The following is an 18058-nucleotide window of genomic DNA, read 5'->3' as shown; positions in this document are numbered from 1 at the left end:
TTTGACATTGGTGCGATATTTAGTTGAGTGGTCAGTCCAGTCGTACAAGCTGGAGAGGCCACTTTGCAGCAACTGCGGACATGAAGCTGAGATTTCTATGAAAAGTCCAATCTTTTTTTGTCTTTGTTTTACCCTTCCATCTCACCAACCTGGATCATCATCCGGTAGTTGATTCCCATCAATGTTTCATGTTATATCCCAATAAGGAAAATTAACGGCAAGTCAGCTAAGACTGGAGATAACTATTGATGATCAAACCTGATACCCGACTAGTATCAGACTTTCCTTATCTTTCAACGCGGACGGGAAGGGATGGGAGGGAGGCACAAGCCCGGCATGGACGAAGGACCCTTTTACCAGGACCCTGGCACGACTGGCGGGCACGACTAAGAAAAAGTTTAAATGACTTCTTTTACCATGTTCAGTTGTCCTCCCATGTACACTGACTACCCCAGAGAGGCTCGGCGTCCGGAGTCTCGAGGTCTTGTACAAGACAGAGATCTTTACCAGCTGGGTACTAGTTATTCTTAGATGAGGCCGTCAAGAAGTTTCGACATGGGTCTTGGGCATGGCGCCCGAGACTCAGTTGCCTGGCCTCTTTTTTGTTATGCAGTATAGATATCAAGACAAGGCGGACGAGGAAGAGGCCGGGAGGCCCAAAGCTATAAGTGAAGCGCGTCTCGTGGCCGTGGCCTCCGCGTGTTTATTTATGTAACCGTGTAACAAACCAGTAAGTGATTCCCTGGGTACGTAACGTATGTAAGGCGTCAAAGCTGGCGGTGTCTTGACCTTGAACTTTTCGCCTTTTCGGTGATGGGTGAGCAGGCTGAATGGCATTTACCATACCTTAGCAGCACACCGTCAACCTTGCATGTCGACATGCTTACCTTATCGCTTCCCGTCGCCAGGTATAGCCCACCCAGACATTTGGTACCGAGAAAGTACCAAACTGTTCTTCCCGTTGATTCATCTATGTAATCCCAACGAATGGAGTTGGAAAATCACAATCTGCCAGGCTGGCATTGCCTTGTATATGTATATATGTATGTATCAAGCCGGAAGGAGAAGGGAACAGACCGGGCAGATCAAGCGAACAAGGTCCGGGTTTGCCGTGTCTGGTTGGTCTTGAGTGGTTGGATGGTTTGGACTTTTTGGAAAGGAGAAGGCTTGGCGCCGCAATCTGGAACTGTCGCACGCATGAGAAACACCAGATCCCATCTGTTTCGTCTGGCAATGGTGGAATGACATGACAGGTGGTTTGGGATGCCCGAGAAAAGCATTGTTGGGGATTGGGAATGAGAAGGGGAAGGAACAAAGCATGAAAATGGGAAATGTTGGAGTTGAACATTCGAAGAGTCTGTTTGATGTGGGACTAGGCCGGGATGAAGCTGGTCTCACCCGTTGATGCCGTAATTGAGAAAATTGGAGAAGTGAATTGAGACGTCCAAGCTCAGTTCTGATACACGCTACACTCTTTGCGCTTTCCCTGTGCATCGCGGGGTCGGAGGGGTCCGTCATCTTATCTTTGGTGGTGGGTTGTTCGGGTTGTTCAAGGATGGAGACATCATCTGGTCTCAAACCATGCGAGGGCGATCAACAACGTAATCATGCCTTCAAGAGGAGGACTGGACCCCTCGTTCGTTGTCCCCGATACTCCCGTGGGTTGTTGGGTTTGAGTTTGCCAAGTTGCCACTGTGGGAACGACGAACAGGTTGTTATCAGACATTTCGCTGCCAGATCTTGCTTCTGCTTGCTTCCATTATCTGAACTCTGGTGAAGTGGTTTGACTTTGTTGTCCGAGTGTCTCCATAACCCCGCAGCTGAGATTGGGGCCACGAATGCGTTGCACAACCCAGCCCACCTCACTTGATCGTCCATCAATGTTCATGATAGTTGGGAATGGAGACAGCTTTGGTGTTGAGCAAGACATCCAAGTGTGAGTGGGTTTGGGTGAAGACATGCAGCAGGAAAGCCTCGTGCGACCAACCCTGTCCAAGCCAATTACGAACCTCACAGCAGGGGTTGCGATAAGGAAATGCCCAGAGGTGCTGCTCCACCTGGTGGGTCTTGGCAAGCGCATGCCATGACGGTCTCCGGAAAGTGCGACGTCAACTGAACTCTGCTGTGCCGTCCATCCACTGCAACGCTCCTCACAGTGTGCCTCCCCTGCACCAGAAGTGTCACTGTCGCCAGGACGAATGGTTCGTTACGGATCGTTAGAGGTACCTACTTACTTGTGGTCTCCATGCTCCCCGATGAAAAAGAGATTGAAGGAGGCGGCCCGTTGCCCTCCGGGCTTGTCGTCGCCGTCGCCGCCGCCGCCGCCGTCGCCGGTTGACACGGTAATCGGTGGGCCATCTCGGAATCCGATCCTGCTCTTTACTTGTATTCCCAATGGTGCGAAAGTGGCAACTGTAGCCTTTCCTAGCGGAGGATGCTTCAATATTCTACCTATTCATACCTAAAGGTAGATACAGACACAAGAAGGACACTTATATTGAAAAGAAACCCGCATGGCTTCCGGCGTCTGTGCCTTTCTGTGCCTCCTTCTTCACAACATCTTACAAGACGGAGCTAGTAGTGCATTTTGATATCTTTGCTGGAGCCGGCCTCAGACCATGATCGGCCTCCCTGCGCCTGGCAACGCCGCTCAATTGCTTGGCTCAAACCTCGATCAATTTCAGTTTGCCCTACTGACTTGGCTCAACCCAAGCGGCAAACTAAAGACTTGTTTTTACGTGGAAAGCCGAATGCTAAGTAAAGTTGTTCAATCAGGCTTTTGTCCAATTGACATTTCCTGACTGACATCTCAAGCGAAACCGATGATACTTTCAGACTTCCGTTGGAGGCAGGGGCAGAGAAGGATGTCTGTAAATGCATTTTAGATAAAAAAAAAAAAAAAAAGAAAAAAAAAAAAAAGGATGTCAGCTGTAATATTGATACAGGTGTGCGTAATCCCATGTATCGGGAGAGATACTCTTGATACTCTTGAGTACCCTGATGTCCGCCAAGACGTCCATGCTCTTTCGTTGCTCCTTGGTCCATGTCTGTATTTCTTTGTACTCCTCACAGGCCACATCCACTTGGGTAGTTTCTCGAAAGTACGATTACCATACAGTATTGGTACCTTGGCCGTGTTTCTCTCAGAAAGTGGATGCCACCCTAGCCGCTGGCCGTACCGGTCCATACAGGAATACGACGCTATCTTTCACTCTCTTTCGAGCCTTTTTTTGATTTTCCCACACCTTTTCCAACTCTCGCAGTGAGACGCGGGCGGGATCCATCCATCTGCCTCTTGGAGGTGACCCATCGGGGGGCTGCCCCACCCATTCTTCAACTCGCAGTTGGCGGTGGTGTTTTCCCTCCTCGTCGCCTCTCTCACTCTCTGTTCTAGTAGTACTAGACTACGACACCACCCTGACCACCACCACCCCCCCCCCGACCGACACTACTAGACTACTACTTAGCAACTTCAATTCCACTCTGCTCCCTCTCACCGCATACTCCCCCAGTCTCCCAAGTCGACATCCCCCCGACTCCACGATCCAACTGCGGACTCCGTTCCCGTCGCCCAGACGAGCAAGACGTGCATCTCATTCCACAATCCCACTCCTTTTGCCGACTCAAGCCAAGCAGCGTGGAGCACAAAAGCACACTACTCCTGTAGCCTCCATGGCCTGCTAATCAAGAGGTGGCTCTCGGATTGAATCCAACACCCAGTCACAGTCACGAACAGTCAATCAATCGGATCACCGACTCTTTCGCTTTCTGTCCCTACCTCCCTACCTGCCTACAGTAGTCTTCTGCTAGTCCCTGATCGATGCCTCAACCCACGAGGTAGTAAGCGAACTTTCCTTCCTTACCGCTCGCCAGCATGAAGGTGACCCCAAGCTACTGCGACTCCCGACCTGGACCGATCCCTCATCACCACAATCATGGAGCCTCAACAACCAACACAACAACCTTCGATGTCGTCGTCCTCCCAGACGCCGACTCAACACCATCCGCGGCCCCTCCACCCCTTCCTTCCTCCAATGGCCTCGCAAATACCGCACCGGACCGCCAATAGCACTCCGGTCTCCTCGCCTGGCCTTTTCAGTCCGAGCATCCCCCGTTCAAACATGTCGCTCTCCGGCCAACCATCGTCCGAGAACACCACTCCGGCGCCGACCCTGCACAGCCCTTATCTTCACCCGCTCCAGAGCCACAAGGTTCGCGAGTAAGTAGTCTTCTTATCTTTTTGGTGACAGTCTAGCCTACAGCCCCCCTTTTACCCCATACTAACACGATCCTACCCTCCCAGAACCCACAAGGCCAACGTCGAGCACGATTACACGACCGGGCGCAAGGCCATCAATCAGTATGAAATCATCGAAGAGCTTGGACGTGGCATGCATGGCAAGGTCAAACTGGCACGCAACACCCAGACCGGCGACAATGTGGCCATCAAGATTATTCCCAGGTTCTCCAAGAAGAGACGGCTCGGCAAGGTTACCGCCATGTCGACGCAGGACAAGAGCAAGCGCGAGATCGCCATCCTCAAGAAGATCCGTCATCCCAACGTTGTCGCCCTCCTCGAAATCATCGACGACCCCGAGCTCAAGAAAATCTACATGGTGCTGGAACACGTGGAGCTGGGCGAGGTTGTCTGGAGAAAGAAGGGTCTCCCTCACATCTGCGCTTATGAACGCCGACGCCAGGAGAGAGAACAGCTGGGAGCCTTGCCGGATGCAAGAGAGGAGGAGTACCTGCGCTTCATGGAAAAACGCCAAGCCGAGAAGGAAGCTAAGCGGGCGCATGTGGCGCGACAGGCTCACCCCAACAACGCCGAGTTCTGGAGTCTCGAGTTCGGTGCCGCCGATGACGACGATCTTGATTTCCACGCTAGGTCCCTGGGCAGAGACTCGTCCATCCCGTCCTTTGCCGGCGACTGGCTTGGCCTTTCATCCAGAGTGACCTCCCGCGCGCCCTCCCGAACACAGTCGATGAAGTCCATCTCCCGCTCCAACACCCCCCAGCCTTCCGAGCCCGACCATGCCTCGATTGCGTCGGTTGTTCCTGAGGTGGACGAAGATGAGATGGAGACGCCCCATGGACACTCGCACATCAACCAGGATTCTGCGATCGAGGACTCGCTGTTCGCCCCCCGCGAGAATGAACACAGCCTCCGCAAGAGGTCCCCCAGCATGGCCGACTCCATCCTGTCTCACATGTCGTCGGTTGACTACAACAGAGTGCACGACCCTTTCGTTGACGATTACTCGTATGTACCCTGCTTCACAATCGACAAGGCCAGGTCGGCCTTCCGCGACACCGTCCTCGGTCTTGAGTACCTCCATTATGAAGGCGTTGTCCACCGTGACATCAAGCCTGCCAACCTGCTTTGCACCAAGGATCACCGAGTCAAGATCTCCGACTTCGGCGTCTCCTACTTTGGACGGCCCCTCCGCGATGGCGAGCCCGATGAGCCTGTTTCCGAGTCTGAAGCCCGCGACTTCGATAACGACCTTGAGCTGGCCAAGACGGTCGGCACCCCTGCTTTCTTTGCCCCCGAGCTCTGTTACACCGACACCTACGATGACCGACCTGGCCAGCAGCCCAAGATCACCGAGCAGATTGATGTGTGGTCTCTAGGCGTTACCCTCTACTGCTTGATCTTTGCCCGCATCCCCTTCCTGGCGGAGGACGAGTGGCGCATGTTCAAGAAGATTGCTACCGAAGACATCTACATTCCGAGACAGCGCCTCCGCCCCGTCGATCCTTCCACCAAACCCGACGAAAAGTCCCTGTACACGCGAGTCAACCGCGATCCGTATCGTAACGACGACGAGCCCTTATACGAAGAGATTGATAACGACCTCTACGACCTGCTCAGCAAGATGTTGACCAAGAACCCCGAGAAGCGGATCCGCCTGCGTGACGTCAAGAGACACCCGTGGGTCCTTAAGGACATTGATAATGTCATAGCCTGGCTGGATGATACCGATCCGTCTCGTCGCACGGCAGGTAGGAGAATCCAAGTCGACGAACGCGATATTACTCAAGCCGTTGTGCCCCTTACATTTGTCGAGCGGGCCAAGTTGGCTTTCAAGAAGACGGTTACCAAGTTCACGCACAGAGGAGATCGCTCAGAGAGCGTGTCTTCACGCAAACGTGCCACGAGCAGTGCCGCCAGCTCATCGGCGGAAAGTCCCGCCGTCGGCATACCTACCCCTGGAGTGCGTGACGGGCGGCGCAAAAGCTTACGCCCCGACGATTATTTTTCCAACCTTTCTCAATACTCGACAGGGTCGCACCCATTGACTCAAAGTGTCACCGCGAGCCCATCACACTCGCCACTTGGAGGCTCCCCGGCTTCAGCCGTGCCAGAGCCCTCGACCTCGGCCGTCAGCAAACATTCGACCACACGTCAACTACGCGAGTTTTTTAATCGAGAACGAGACGAGTTGCCCGATCGCACTTCCATGAAACCACGAGACCGTGGCCACGCCCGATCCGCCACCAACACTTTTTTACGCCTTACCCCCACGACAGGCTTCGTACCGAACCACTGTCAAACCGTACCACCTACTCCTCTCTATGGTATCGCACCCGAAGACCCCTGCAACGCTCTCAGGAAGACCCGGGACATGAAGCCTCCCGCTGATGATACCAGCCGAGCACGTTCCGTTGATCGGGGGTTTTTTGCTAGTGACGACAAACGGGCTGGACCTAGGGTCGCTCTTAGCACTGCTGTTGCACCCGGCAATGTTCAGATGCCTCAAAGACCACGTATCACGCATTCAATCGACCTTGCAAAGGTCTCGGAGCAGTCGGAGGAGCAGAGCCTGCCGCCCCCTACGCCTGGTACCAGCACCTTCCACCATCACCACCACCAATCTGAAAGCCACATTGTCGACCGACAACGTCCGATGGTTGAACTCGATGAACGCCCTCAGACAGCACACCGGATCGAAGACTTCATCAGCGCGACTCTGAATAAAAAGCTTCCCCTAGCACAGGATCCCGACAACCACACCTTAAGAGGAAACCACGAGACTTCTTCCGCCGAACCCGCATCTGTTCCGTGCCCTCCTTCGCCCGGAGATAACATGTTCAGCAGGGCACAATCTCGCCAAGGCACCATCGTCTGGTCTAGCACTACATCCATGGCAGCTTTGACCTCTCCGCTAACTAGTCCTAGCGAGGCAGCGAGCCCGCGGTACAGCTCCAAGCAGAGTCTAACGAAAGACGCCGTAGAGCAGATCCTAGCCTTCCAGTCTGACCCTTCTCTTCCGGCTCTGCTCAGCAGCACCAGCTCTGTGTCCGCGGACCCAGAAGGCGAGTTCCTTGGCAACCCAGGAGTGGTCTGTCGGTCATCGTTGATCGACACAACTGACTCCCTTACACCTCCAGCTTTCTCAAAGGAGCCTGTGGCTGGTTTCCCGCTCGAAGAGCAGCAGGAGCAGGTTACACCAACGGCTGTACCCGTTTGTGTGACAGCTAACAAGCCGGCTGTTAAGCACAACCCCGTGTCTCATGTGCGGGCAAAGAGTCAATACTATCGCAGTCACCATGACGATGACGACAGCGATAGTGATGAAGGGCTGGTCATGGCTAGGCGGAAGAAAAGCCCAACAATCTCTTCTCCTTCACCTGCATTGACTTCCAAGGAGCCCATTTCCATGGGAAGATTGGTCAATGGTACGAGGCGTCGGGACACCAATGCTAGCGTGGGAAGCACAGATACTGCTAAGAAGCTCGTTGTGGAGAGCGACTGAGCTTTGTTACTTTAGTGCAGCTGTGCCAGAATGCATTGGTTTATTTTCTCTGGCTTTCCTTGCAATTCTTTTTTCTTCTTCTTCGTCTATATTTTACTCCTTTTTTTTATACATCATCATCATTACCATCACCAACAGTAAAGGAGACGTTAGCATGGGAACAGCACGGCAAGGGCAAAGGGAACAGCATCAACTCGCGGTTTTACTTTATTAGCATGGAGGAGCAAAGCATTGTATGAATTGTTTACATCATGATCCCATCCCGTTTGAGGGGGAGAAGGCATTGGTTACTGGTCAGAGTTATGGAGAAGGGAGGAAAGCGACCAGAATAACCTTTATTTTGTGCAAATACCGACTACGAAGAGAACATTCAAGTATAGATGAGGCCTTTCCAATCAGAGGCCTTTTTGCACACGCACACCCACGCATTGTCTTGTCTTTTTTTCTTGCCCCCGTCTGGGGTAGCGAACCTATGATCATCACGTAGGGGCAGAGGGTTTTCGTCAGTAGGGGATCTCAGCTTGAGGGTGGCACCTCTGCTATGTTCATTGCATTTCAGCGTTGGTTTCATAACAATGGGGTTTGGCAACCCTTTCACTTTACATCAGCGCTACAGTTACAGGAGAGAGAGGTTGGCATCTCTTCTTCGTTGGCTACCTACCTACCTAGGTACATTTCAAATCAGGGTTTGGCACCTCTGGTCATTGCAATGCACACTCAACTCTAGGTCAAAGCAGACACAAGCGGAAACGGAATTGCTCGACACCAGCGACGTGATACTCGTGACAGATGGGAACCAAACTTACAAAGGATACAAAACACGAAACGACCATCACAAGGAAATGAAACAAGTGATGGAAAACTGACCTGACAAAGGACGAAATCTTATCTTGACGACCACGACATCAAACGACCCACACACACGCACATACACACGCCTGCAACAAGCAGGGCAGGGCAGAACAGGGCAGAACAGGGCAGGCAGGACAGGACAGGGCAGGACAGGGCAGGGCAAAAAAATGCGGGAAGGAACAAGACCAAGCCTTACGGGGCGCGTCTTTTGAAACACGTATATTGATTGGTGTGGAATGGATCCGGTCAGTGGCGAGCGAGACCATTCAGGGTACGACCGTACATACATATGTACCGTTACGACAGGGAGGAATTGCAACAGCCGGACAACCGACAACCGACTGACCGACCAATCGACCGACACGTGGCGTGGCATCCGTGGGATGTCACCATTCCCACTCTTTTTTTTTTTTTTTTTTTGGCTTTGTCAGGTATGGTATGCTATGGATATCAATGCAAGGGACGGATAACGGATAACGACGAGACACATGTCACATTGGACATTGGTGGACGATTGGACATTGGACACTGGACACTGGACACTGGGCGGACGAATAGGGTAGGGTAGAAGGTTGGAAAAGGCTTATCGATGGGATCTGAAACGGCGATATTCGGAATAATGGGGAACAGGGGAACAGGAGAACGGGGAACGGGACAACTGAACTGCTGTTTGTGGTAGGATGGGCTGTCTCGCCTTTCTTCAGTGGCTCCCGTCTTTAGTGTAGGTAGGTTGATCGGGTAGCTGGGCTCCTTGCTGCCCCTGGGCTCCTTGCTGGGGTCGCTGGGCTCGACGGGAGTTGCCCGGTTGGCTGGAGGGAATGATGTGGCTTGCTTATTCAGATCACTGTGTGTAAACTACGCCACTCAGATCACCAGGTACTCAGATGAAAGGAGAGGGACAAGGGAAATCAACGAAAGCACTAAAGGGCACTGAAGGGCACTGCAGCATTGCAGAACTGGAAGGAAGGAATGAAGCAAAGAAGGAAGGAGAAGACGACGGTGAGAGGTACCTTGGGTTCCACTTGAGTACCTTGGGGAATCAGGGTAACGAAGCATCCTGTAGCCTACTAGGAGGAAAGCAGGAACGAATGAATATTGGAAGGAAACAACCTTCAGTCCTGTCCTGGTTTTCATCTCGTTACACTGTTCCTCTTGTTCCTGTCACCCAATACCTTCTCCGCTGGCTGCTTCTCTTCGGCATATACCAATATATATATACATTTGTATATGTGTACGTACTTACTTACACCTTGCTAAACTACTTACCATGTATGCCTCTATATGGATATAAAATGGCACTTTATGAATTTGGACTATTTCTGGTAATGAATAGGTAGGTAGCAAAGTGCTTCTTTACTCCTACATACCTAACGTGGCAGTCTGCCCCCCCAAGAAATGGAAAATTCCAATCATTCCAATTACAATTGAAAAAAACTCTGGTTCTCTGTCGTATACAATAACCTTACTAGTAGTTCCTTGGCTGCTGTACCGTACGTACTGCCCTTTTATATATAGAGGTAGGCATCCATGCAAAGAAGTGTATGTAGTCGGTGTACAGTTAGTTGTCGCTGTTTGAGCTACGTACTCCTGTCCTCCTATCTGTGTTGTCACATCGCTACGAGGCCCGGCTCGGCTCAAACAGTTCCTCCCCGTTATCTACCTACTACCTACCCTTAACCCACCACCAGGAAGGGGCTGATTATTATATTATCTTGTCTAATCAGCGTTTCATCATCATTAATTGCCTAATTCACCTACTTTCTTAGCTTCTTAGCTTCTATTTAGAAAGGAACGAAACGACGGAAGCGGAAGGGGCGGGGGGGGGGGCATTGCATCATAGGTCATGATCGGTAGAGGTACCTAGGTAGAAAGGTAGGTATCATGTCTTTATCATGAGGTAGCATCGTGGGTGAAGCCTGACACGATTGGAAGACGAGGGAGGGAGTTAACTGCACATTGAGGCTAGAGGATTTATAGAGAGAGAGGTACATGAAAGAAAATTGAAATGTTGAAAGTCTGTTATTTTTTTTTATTTTTTTTTTCATCACTTTCGTTCCTATGGTACCTTAGGTAGGTAGGTAACCAACCGTAAATAAGTACATACAGTACCCAACACAAGTAGGTACCAACCAACCATCTCTCCAATTCATCTTTCATTATTCAGTTCTCTCTATCTCTACATTATCACTTTGAGTTTGGACTTTTGACAAGCCCTGTGCGAGCCCTACGCTACATATAGCAAACAAGCAACCTATTACCTATCCCCCCCCCTCCCTTTCCTTCTATTTTGGGATAGAGATGCATACTGATAAGGCAAGGCAAGGCAAGGCGAAGCATAAGGTACATATGTGTAGGCGAGATGCGATGAGACAAAGGCGCCGTGATCAGTAACGGTTTAAAACTATGTCTGGAACTGCGGGGAGTGATTTAGATCGGGTGTCTGTACTGCATCGTGCCGGAAGGCGCCACGACGTCGACGGGTAGATCAAGATCATGATCTCCTGTCTCAGTATTTGGGGTGAAAGGATTTATGTTGGTAGTTGAATCTGAGGATGTCAATATGGGATGTTTGTTGTACGCATGTAAATCTCGAGATTAAGTGCTTAGAGGTACATATAATCGGAATAGGATTCCGATCTACTTCTATTGACGGGGTTATAAAGGTGTGATTTGATCTGATCTAGTTTGAGTTGGGGTCACGGCGTCTATACCTACCTACCCGTGACTCAACAGCCCTACCGATGGAAGTAACAAGCAATTAACTACACCACGCCGGACCGATGTGTGTGGAGGTTACTGGAAAGTCCGAGGGACGGAGGTAGGTAGTTGTGAGGCGTGAGATGGGAATGGCCAGCATCAGTTCAAATTGGTCATGCTGTCCATAGGTATCTTTCGAAATTTCTGAGATTTTGTAGGTAACATTGGGACGAGCTGATGTTAAGGTCCATCGCATAAAGGAGGTTGATAGAAACTCCATCAACTTTATCGTCGGTTCCGAACTCAAGTGGATATGACGGTTCGGATCAGTAATATAGTAATAGCTGTTGATTTCACCTCCAGGATGCAGAAAACAACGTCGTAAGAAGGGGAATAAAATGCTAAAACGAACTGGAAAGATACCTAGGTACCGCACAGTTTCATGATATTTCCACTTACAGTCATGTTCTCTGTCTCCAGCACAAATTTGGTGACCCAGTAACAGTGAGGTACTCAAAGGATCATCACAATCTGATCGTCCCCAGTGAAGCTTGGGTGGGGGAGGGGGGATTTGGGGAGGAGGTTTTGTAAACAAACCCCCCCTGGTGTTCTTCAGGCGGTTCCTACCTACTAGCATGTTTGTATCTCTCATACAAACCTGCAAGCTTGACCGACTCACTCTTGTAATGTAAACAGAAAAATCAGCAGTAAGCCCTGCATGTGAATGGGACAAAGAGGAAATCCATGGTAGCCAAAGTGACAAATCCCAAAAGCGGAGGGAAATCCGGATGCATGCTCCATGTCCCTGCAGTTGATTACTACCTGTCCTGCGTGCGTCAAGTTGTTAGTGTACGAAGCTTGCGCAGGTCTAGCAGCTTAACAAGGGAAGCGATGGAACGCGATGTGCAGTCGACGTGGCATTGGCGAGGGCCACTCTTCGCCAGCAAGGGGGGTTTCGTTCAAGCATTGAATGTTTCGTAACTTTGACAATCATAAGCTCGTGAATTGAGTAATGCGATAAATAATCTCTTGAGGGCAGTCTCACTGGTTGACTCACGGCTCATGGAAGGTTTCGGCAGGAAACTGCCATGGTAAGTAATAGCCGACCCGGACGGACGGACGGACGGACGGAGAGACCGGTGATGCATCATATGTGACTGGTGCCGGAGCCGAGCCGTACGAACCTCTACCGTACCTACACGGAACGGCGGTTGGCGGTATCTAAACGTAGGTACGTATTCATCTGGCGATACTCAAGACCGGCCATCGACACCAAACCGACGACAGCCGATAAGCGAGCTATGTACCTACGGATTTGCATGCGATAGGCATGCGGCAGAAGCAGAAGCAAAATCCAAGTCAAGCGGTGAAGCCCGCATCCCTCGCATAGCATGGCAACGTCTATATGTACGCCTAGACACCTACCTAGGTATGAACACATGAGGCTGCTGCAGTTGTCAGTTGCAAAAGATAGACAGACAGCTGAGAGAGTGTTCCAAAAAGCGAAACCGGTGTCATAAAAGCAGGAGAACAACCAATTGACCCGGAAGAGGTGCCGGCCGGTAACGGAGAACCATGGTAAGTACTGAAATATACATACACACGGAGCTCGTTACGGGAATTACTTACCTACCGTCCGTACGGGACTTTGGTTACTTTGTTACGACGAGGGAAGCCGTCATGCACATCCCGGTCAGGGTTTGGAGCCCCCGGTACATAGGTCCCGAACGGGAATAAATAATGGTGGTGGGCGGACACGACACCGTAAGCATCGTGGAACCCGGACGGTAAAAAAAAAATAAAAAAAATGAACAGGGTTAGGGTCACCGGAGGGAGTGGGGTCTGGACGGGAACGGGGCTGGCTTCGGGTCATTCAGCAACCACGTTGCGCGGGAGCCCAGACGGACGGGAGTGCATCGTGGTCAATGCGTTTGTTTGGCCGTCATGTCATGTCCGCCTTGGATGACGGTGCTTTGCGGCATCTCCACCTTTGTTGGTCCCGGCTTTTGGACAAAGCGGTTGCAATCAACGCCAAGACCAGACCGTCGTCACCACTAACTACTCACCCACAACATCACCAATCCCAACACCCACTCACTCACTCACTTCCCCAGGCCAACTCTTCCAAAACGCGAGATGCGCTCCCTCCTACACAAACAAGCCCTCATAACCGGCGGCGGCTCCGGCATCGGTCTCGCCATCGCCCGCCGTCTCTACCTCGAAGGCTGCTCCGTGACTCTCTTGGGGAGGACCGAATCCACCCTTCAACGCGCCTCCCAATCTCTCCTTTTATCCCAGCCACTACACAGCCCAGCACAACAACCATCAGACACAAAGAGGGTATCCTACCACCCCCTAAACGTCACTAGCGCTTCGTCCTGGGAGGACCTCTTACAGAGTAATTCAAAAGGTGGTAAAGGGAGGGTAGACATCCTCATCAACTGCGCAGGCATCACGCAGCGGAGTCCATTAATGAAGACTTCTATCGAGGAAGTGGAAGGGTTGTTGGATACGAATTTGCGAGGGACCGTGTTGGGGTGTAAGTTTGTGGGGAGGGCTATGTTGCGGAATCGGCCAAGTCAGCAGCACCCGAGAGTGAAAGCGGACGAGGGAGGAGCAGAAGGGGTGATGGAGGGGACAGAAGAGGAAGGGAAAGGGGAAGGGAAAGGACAAGGGGTGCGAGAGGGAGTACAAGAAAGGGGAGTAATCATCAACGTGGCAAGTCTACTTGCGCAAAAGGGGGTGATTGGGACGAGTGTCTATGCGGCTGCTAAGGCGGGGGTTGTTGGTGAGTCTTCTTTTTTTTTTTTCCCCTTTTCGTTTTGTCTGAATTTGAGCTCTGGGGTAGATGCAACGGGGATTAGACGTGAAAGTGAATGAAGATAGGAGTTGGAAATGGACAGATACGGTCATAGTCTGGTTGGCTAGAGCATGGAGAAGGCCAAGGGCGAGGACGAGGAAGCGTGTTTGAATTAAGAGGGTGGATGGGTAAGCCATCAAAAGGCAAGAGGAAAGGGGGAGAACATCAAAGCGATACGGACTATGAAAAAGGATGAGCAACACTGGCTAACACAAACGACACCAAACAGGCTTAACAACCTCCCTCGCACACGAGTACGGCAGATCCGGGATAAGAGTCAACGCTGTTCTGCCGGGCTACATCGAAACGGACATGACTACCGGTAAGTCCATCTGCCTTTCTTTTTTCTCTCTCTCTCTCTCTCTTTCTCTTTCCTATTTTTGCTCTTATTGTGCAATGATATCTCATTCCATTCGTGCGCAACCGTGAACCGAGCAATTACGACGAATGATCTTGCACAGACACTCCTTGGAATTTTTCAAATTGGGCTGCCGTTCTATATTCATGGAACGTTGGATACAGCTGGCAGATGCGCTCGTGGTGAGAATCGCAGAATTATATGGGTCCATTTCCAGCCAGACAGGGAGAACAACGAGAGAGGTCTTCCCCCTCGTTCTTGGAATACACACCTATCCATCCAATCCACATCCTCGATTGGTGAAGCAGCAGAACCAACAGTGAGATCGAAGAACAAATCCTCATCATCAACCAGAACTCATCTAAACAAAAATCTACACAATCATCACCAATTATCCCTTTGTTGATCTTCAATCCATTGTGTTCCCTAGTAGTCCCTTACGCCCAGCTAGAATGGAAAATCGCAAATGTCTCAAGGAGCTTGGATCATCTCATCTGACTACCTAGTCCTTCAAGATCATCGCACCTGAATACCCGACTGACCTCTTCATCTCATCTAGGTCTCAAAAACCCTTCCATTCTCCAACAAATTCCCCTAGGCCGCTTCGGAACAACAGATGAAGTCGCCGACGCTGCCCTGTTCCTTATCAAGAACCCGTATGCAAACAACTGCGTACTTAATCTTGATGGAGGGTTAAGTGCTGTCTGAAACGACACACCGCTTCCCGTGGGTATCTGTGGCTAGTAGGTATAGCAAGAATAGCAAGCAAGCCATGTGGTAATCATAGTATATACCGACCATAACTACGGCCTACGGTAGCAATAATGAACCGCGCACAAGACACGGCAAAGGGGTGATGGAAGATCAGTCATCATCAATCACGATAGCTCCCGCACTATCCTCGATAAAGACGATATCGTCATCCGCCGCCTTGTCGTTGGCCTTGATCTTCTTGACCGATGGACCCTCTGCGTCTTCGGGGTGGCCGCGCTTGAGCGACTTGGCTGGTGTCGTCATTGGCTCATCGCCATCAAGGTTTATTACTCCTCCGTTCTGGCCGTTGGATATGCTGGCACCGTTGGTGGCAGCTGTCGGCGTAGCCACTGGCTCAGGCTGTGACTGCTTCTTGGGCTTGAGTGGGATCTTGACGTCCTCTGGGTCGAGAATGCCCTTGACTGGCTTGTCACCCAGAGGCTCCTTGCTTTGAGGGTGTTAGTTACGAACATGGGAGAGAAAATGGGGACGTACGCTTCTTGGATGGCAACGACGACGTTAACGAAAGGTTCCTCATCGTCTTCGTCGGTGATGGTCAGGAATGAATCGGATTTGATGCCTGTACGATGTTAGCAATTTCCATTGCGATATGGGTAGCAGCTTCCACTGTAATCTGAGTAGCAAAACATACCCAGCTCCGAAAGCTTCTTCTCCAGATTATCCGTCTCATCCGGGTCGTACAGAATGCCAACCTCGTTACTAATAGCGAAATCCTTCTCGCCATACCCCAGATTCGTCTTGATCAAGTGTTCTACCAAATCGTTCAACGTCGCCTTCTCCAAATCGACATACGCTCTCGTCTGGTAAACACCGCAGACCGGGCAATCAGGGTTAGGCTCCCGTGACTTGTCGGACGCCAACATACGTGCATTAGCAAACGGCGTAAGGAAAACCTCCTTGGCCTGCTCGTAGTGGCCCTTCAGGACCTTGAATGCCTCCAGCACGCAAAGACCGGCGACGATGGCGTTCGTTGTCGCAATGGCAGGGATAATGTTGCCAGCCATCTGCTTAATGTCGAACTTTGACTTTCTGTCAATACCGAACACCGCTGAGCGAATGTTGGCACTCGCGGCGACAAAGTCCAGGGTATCCTCATCGTCCTTGTCAAAGGTGATGATGGATTCTTCACCGGCGCTCTTGTTCTCCAGAACCCTCTTGCTAAGTCGCTCGAGACTGTCATTGAAGACGACGAGGTTCTCTTCCAGCGACCACACCTTCTGAGCATCCTTCAAAACCTTGTCCTTGTCGAGCGACTTGGCCTTATCGAGGAGTTCCTTGTAGTTGAGTGGCTCAGGCGGCTTGCGCGTCTTCCACATGTCCTCCATTGAGCGCAACCGCTCGATATCCGTCTTGAATACCTTTTCGAAAAGCATCTGCGCGAACTCTTCTGTACCCACAGAATTCCTGATCTTTCGTAGCGCCGCCGACTCGCGTTTGAGCTCCTCGATCTCCTGCGCATTATCACCATCAACAGTATGATCGAATGCTGACTCGTCTTCGCTCGCTCCGAAAATCTCGTTGAGCAAGTAGCTCTTGCCCCACACTATACAGTGAATAGGCTGGCTCGGTGTACTGCGAATCGTGCATACGGGGAATGACTTTGGCGTCTCCTTGGGCGCGCAATCGTAGCAGGCTGTGACACCCTTTTTGATGACTTGTACCTGGCCGTTGAAGCCGGTTGTTCCACTTTCGATGAGGGGGACGTCGGCGGCAAGACACATCTTGTTGACATGGCGACGGGCTTCGAGGTTGTCGAGCGCGTTGAAGACTATCCGGAAACTGCTGAACCACTCGATATTGAACTGCGCATCTTTGATGTTCGCATGGTGGGCGACAATCTTAACGGCGGGGTTGAACTTTTGCGCAGCCTCCTTGGCTACAAGTGCCTTTGATTTTTTGATATGTTCGTGACGAAAGAGAAACTGGCGGTTGAGGTTGGAGAGATCGATGGTGTCGAGATCGACGACGTGGACTTCACCGAAGCCGGTAAGGACGAGGTTCTTGAGGAGTTCGCAGCCGATGCCGCCGGCGCCTACCATGAGCACGCGCGCCTGTGAGGTGGTCGTTAGCAGAGTCTCGGGGGTTTCTGCGGGAGCTAGCGCGAGAACCGCTTCGGCAGTCAACTGGGAAGTCATGATGGTGGTTGTGGCGCGACGAAGGCAGGAAGGAAGCGTAGATTTGGAATTGGAGGGGCGTTCGTAATGAAGTTCTATAGCAATCCGAGCGATGCCAGTTGCGACGGGGATTGCGACAGCATTGGGAGGCCTTCATTTGTTGCCGAGGAGACGACTTGGGATGAATGAAGGCACGTACCTGCTTGACATTTGCATTCAAAGACCGCCCTAATGATTGCGAATTGTAGCTGTCCCGCGTCAACACCGGCAAGGGAATAGGCTGGGCAACTGGTGCTGGTATTTGCGCCGTCATGGGGACCATGGGATTGCCCATTGCGGGATCCATGGCGAGATTTTGAGGAGGCTTGCGCCCGAGGAGCAAGAGGTGCGACCAGGCTTGAAGGTGGTTCGGGGGGTAGTATTATTTCACGTTGAGCGGGCGGTCACTGTATACCCAGGACAAGATGAAGCCCAGGGCAGAAAGAGGTGAAGAAAATTGAAGCGGAAATTGAAAAAGTTCAGCCTCGTGGATGCAAACTGAAGGCAGTCAAAAGTTGCAACCACCAGGCGCTGAATCGGCGACAGGCAGACCGGAGTTCCTTCCAGGTCAAGACTTCAGCACTTGCTGGGTGGTAGCGCGTCA

General features: G+C 51.4%; 4 protein-coding genes across 5 annotated transcripts; 2 read left to right on the top strand and 2 right to left on the bottom strand.

The window, feature by feature from the left end:
- Window positions 1-3424: 3424 nt before the first annotated feature.
- stk-22 (serine/threonine protein kinase-22) lies at window positions 3425-8192 on the top strand. The gene is made up of 2 exons (XM_951709.2): window positions 3425-4219; window positions 4304-8192. The coding sequence occupies exons 1-2, from the start codon at window positions 3936-3938 to the stop codon at window positions 7758-7760; spliced, it is 3741 nt and encodes a 1246-aa protein (XP_956802.1). The 5' UTR covers window positions 3425-3935; the 3' UTR covers window positions 7761-8192.
- Window positions 8193-11209: 3017 nt separating this feature from the next.
- Window positions 11210-12590, bottom strand: NCU16501 (hypothetical protein). The gene has a single exon (XM_011395363.1). The coding sequence runs from the start codon at window positions 11959-11961 to the stop codon at window positions 11371-11373; it is 591 nt and encodes a 196-aa protein (XP_011393665.1). The 5' UTR covers window positions 11962-12590; the 3' UTR covers window positions 11210-11370.
- A 625-nt stretch (window positions 12591-13215) lies between these two features.
- On the top strand, window positions 13216-15588 carry oar1 (3-oxyacyl-[acyl carrier protein] reductase 1). The gene is made up of 3 exons (XM_951711.3): window positions 13216-14097; window positions 14399-14491; window positions 15087-15588. Exons 1-3 carry the CDS (start codon window positions 13446-13448, stop codon window positions 15233-15235), a joined length of 894 nt encoding a protein of 297 aa, XP_956804.3. The 5' UTR covers window positions 13216-13445; the 3' UTR covers window positions 15236-15588.
- Window positions 14639-18032, bottom strand: NCU03526. Of its 2 annotated transcripts, none has more exons than XM_011395251.1 (4): window positions 17615-18032; window positions 15933-17411; window positions 15776-15860; window positions 14639-15728 (listed from the first exon to the last, which is right to left on the bottom strand). In XM_011395251.1, the coding sequence occupies exons 2-4, from the start codon at window positions 17338-17340 to the stop codon at window positions 15392-15394; spliced, it is 1830 nt and encodes a 609-aa protein (XP_011393553.1). In that variant the 5' UTR covers window positions 17341-17411; window positions 17615-18032; the 3' UTR covers window positions 14639-15391. The 2 variants fall into 2 exon arrangements, with proteins under 2 accessions (XP_011393553.1, XP_011393552.1); XM_011395250.1 differs by having other exon boundaries at window positions 15933-17352.
- Window positions 18033-18058: the final 26 nt, after the last annotated feature.

Source organism: Neurospora crassa, linkage group II (genome assembly GCF_000182925.2).
Source record: "Neurospora crassa OR74A linkage group II, whole genome shotgun sequence".
Classification (NCBI taxonomy): domain Eukaryota; kingdom Fungi; phylum Ascomycota; class Sordariomycetes; order Sordariales; family Sordariaceae; genus Neurospora; species Neurospora crassa.
Note: the sequence above shows the minus strand (reverse complement) of the source record. Positions and strands in the feature narration are given on the sequence as shown.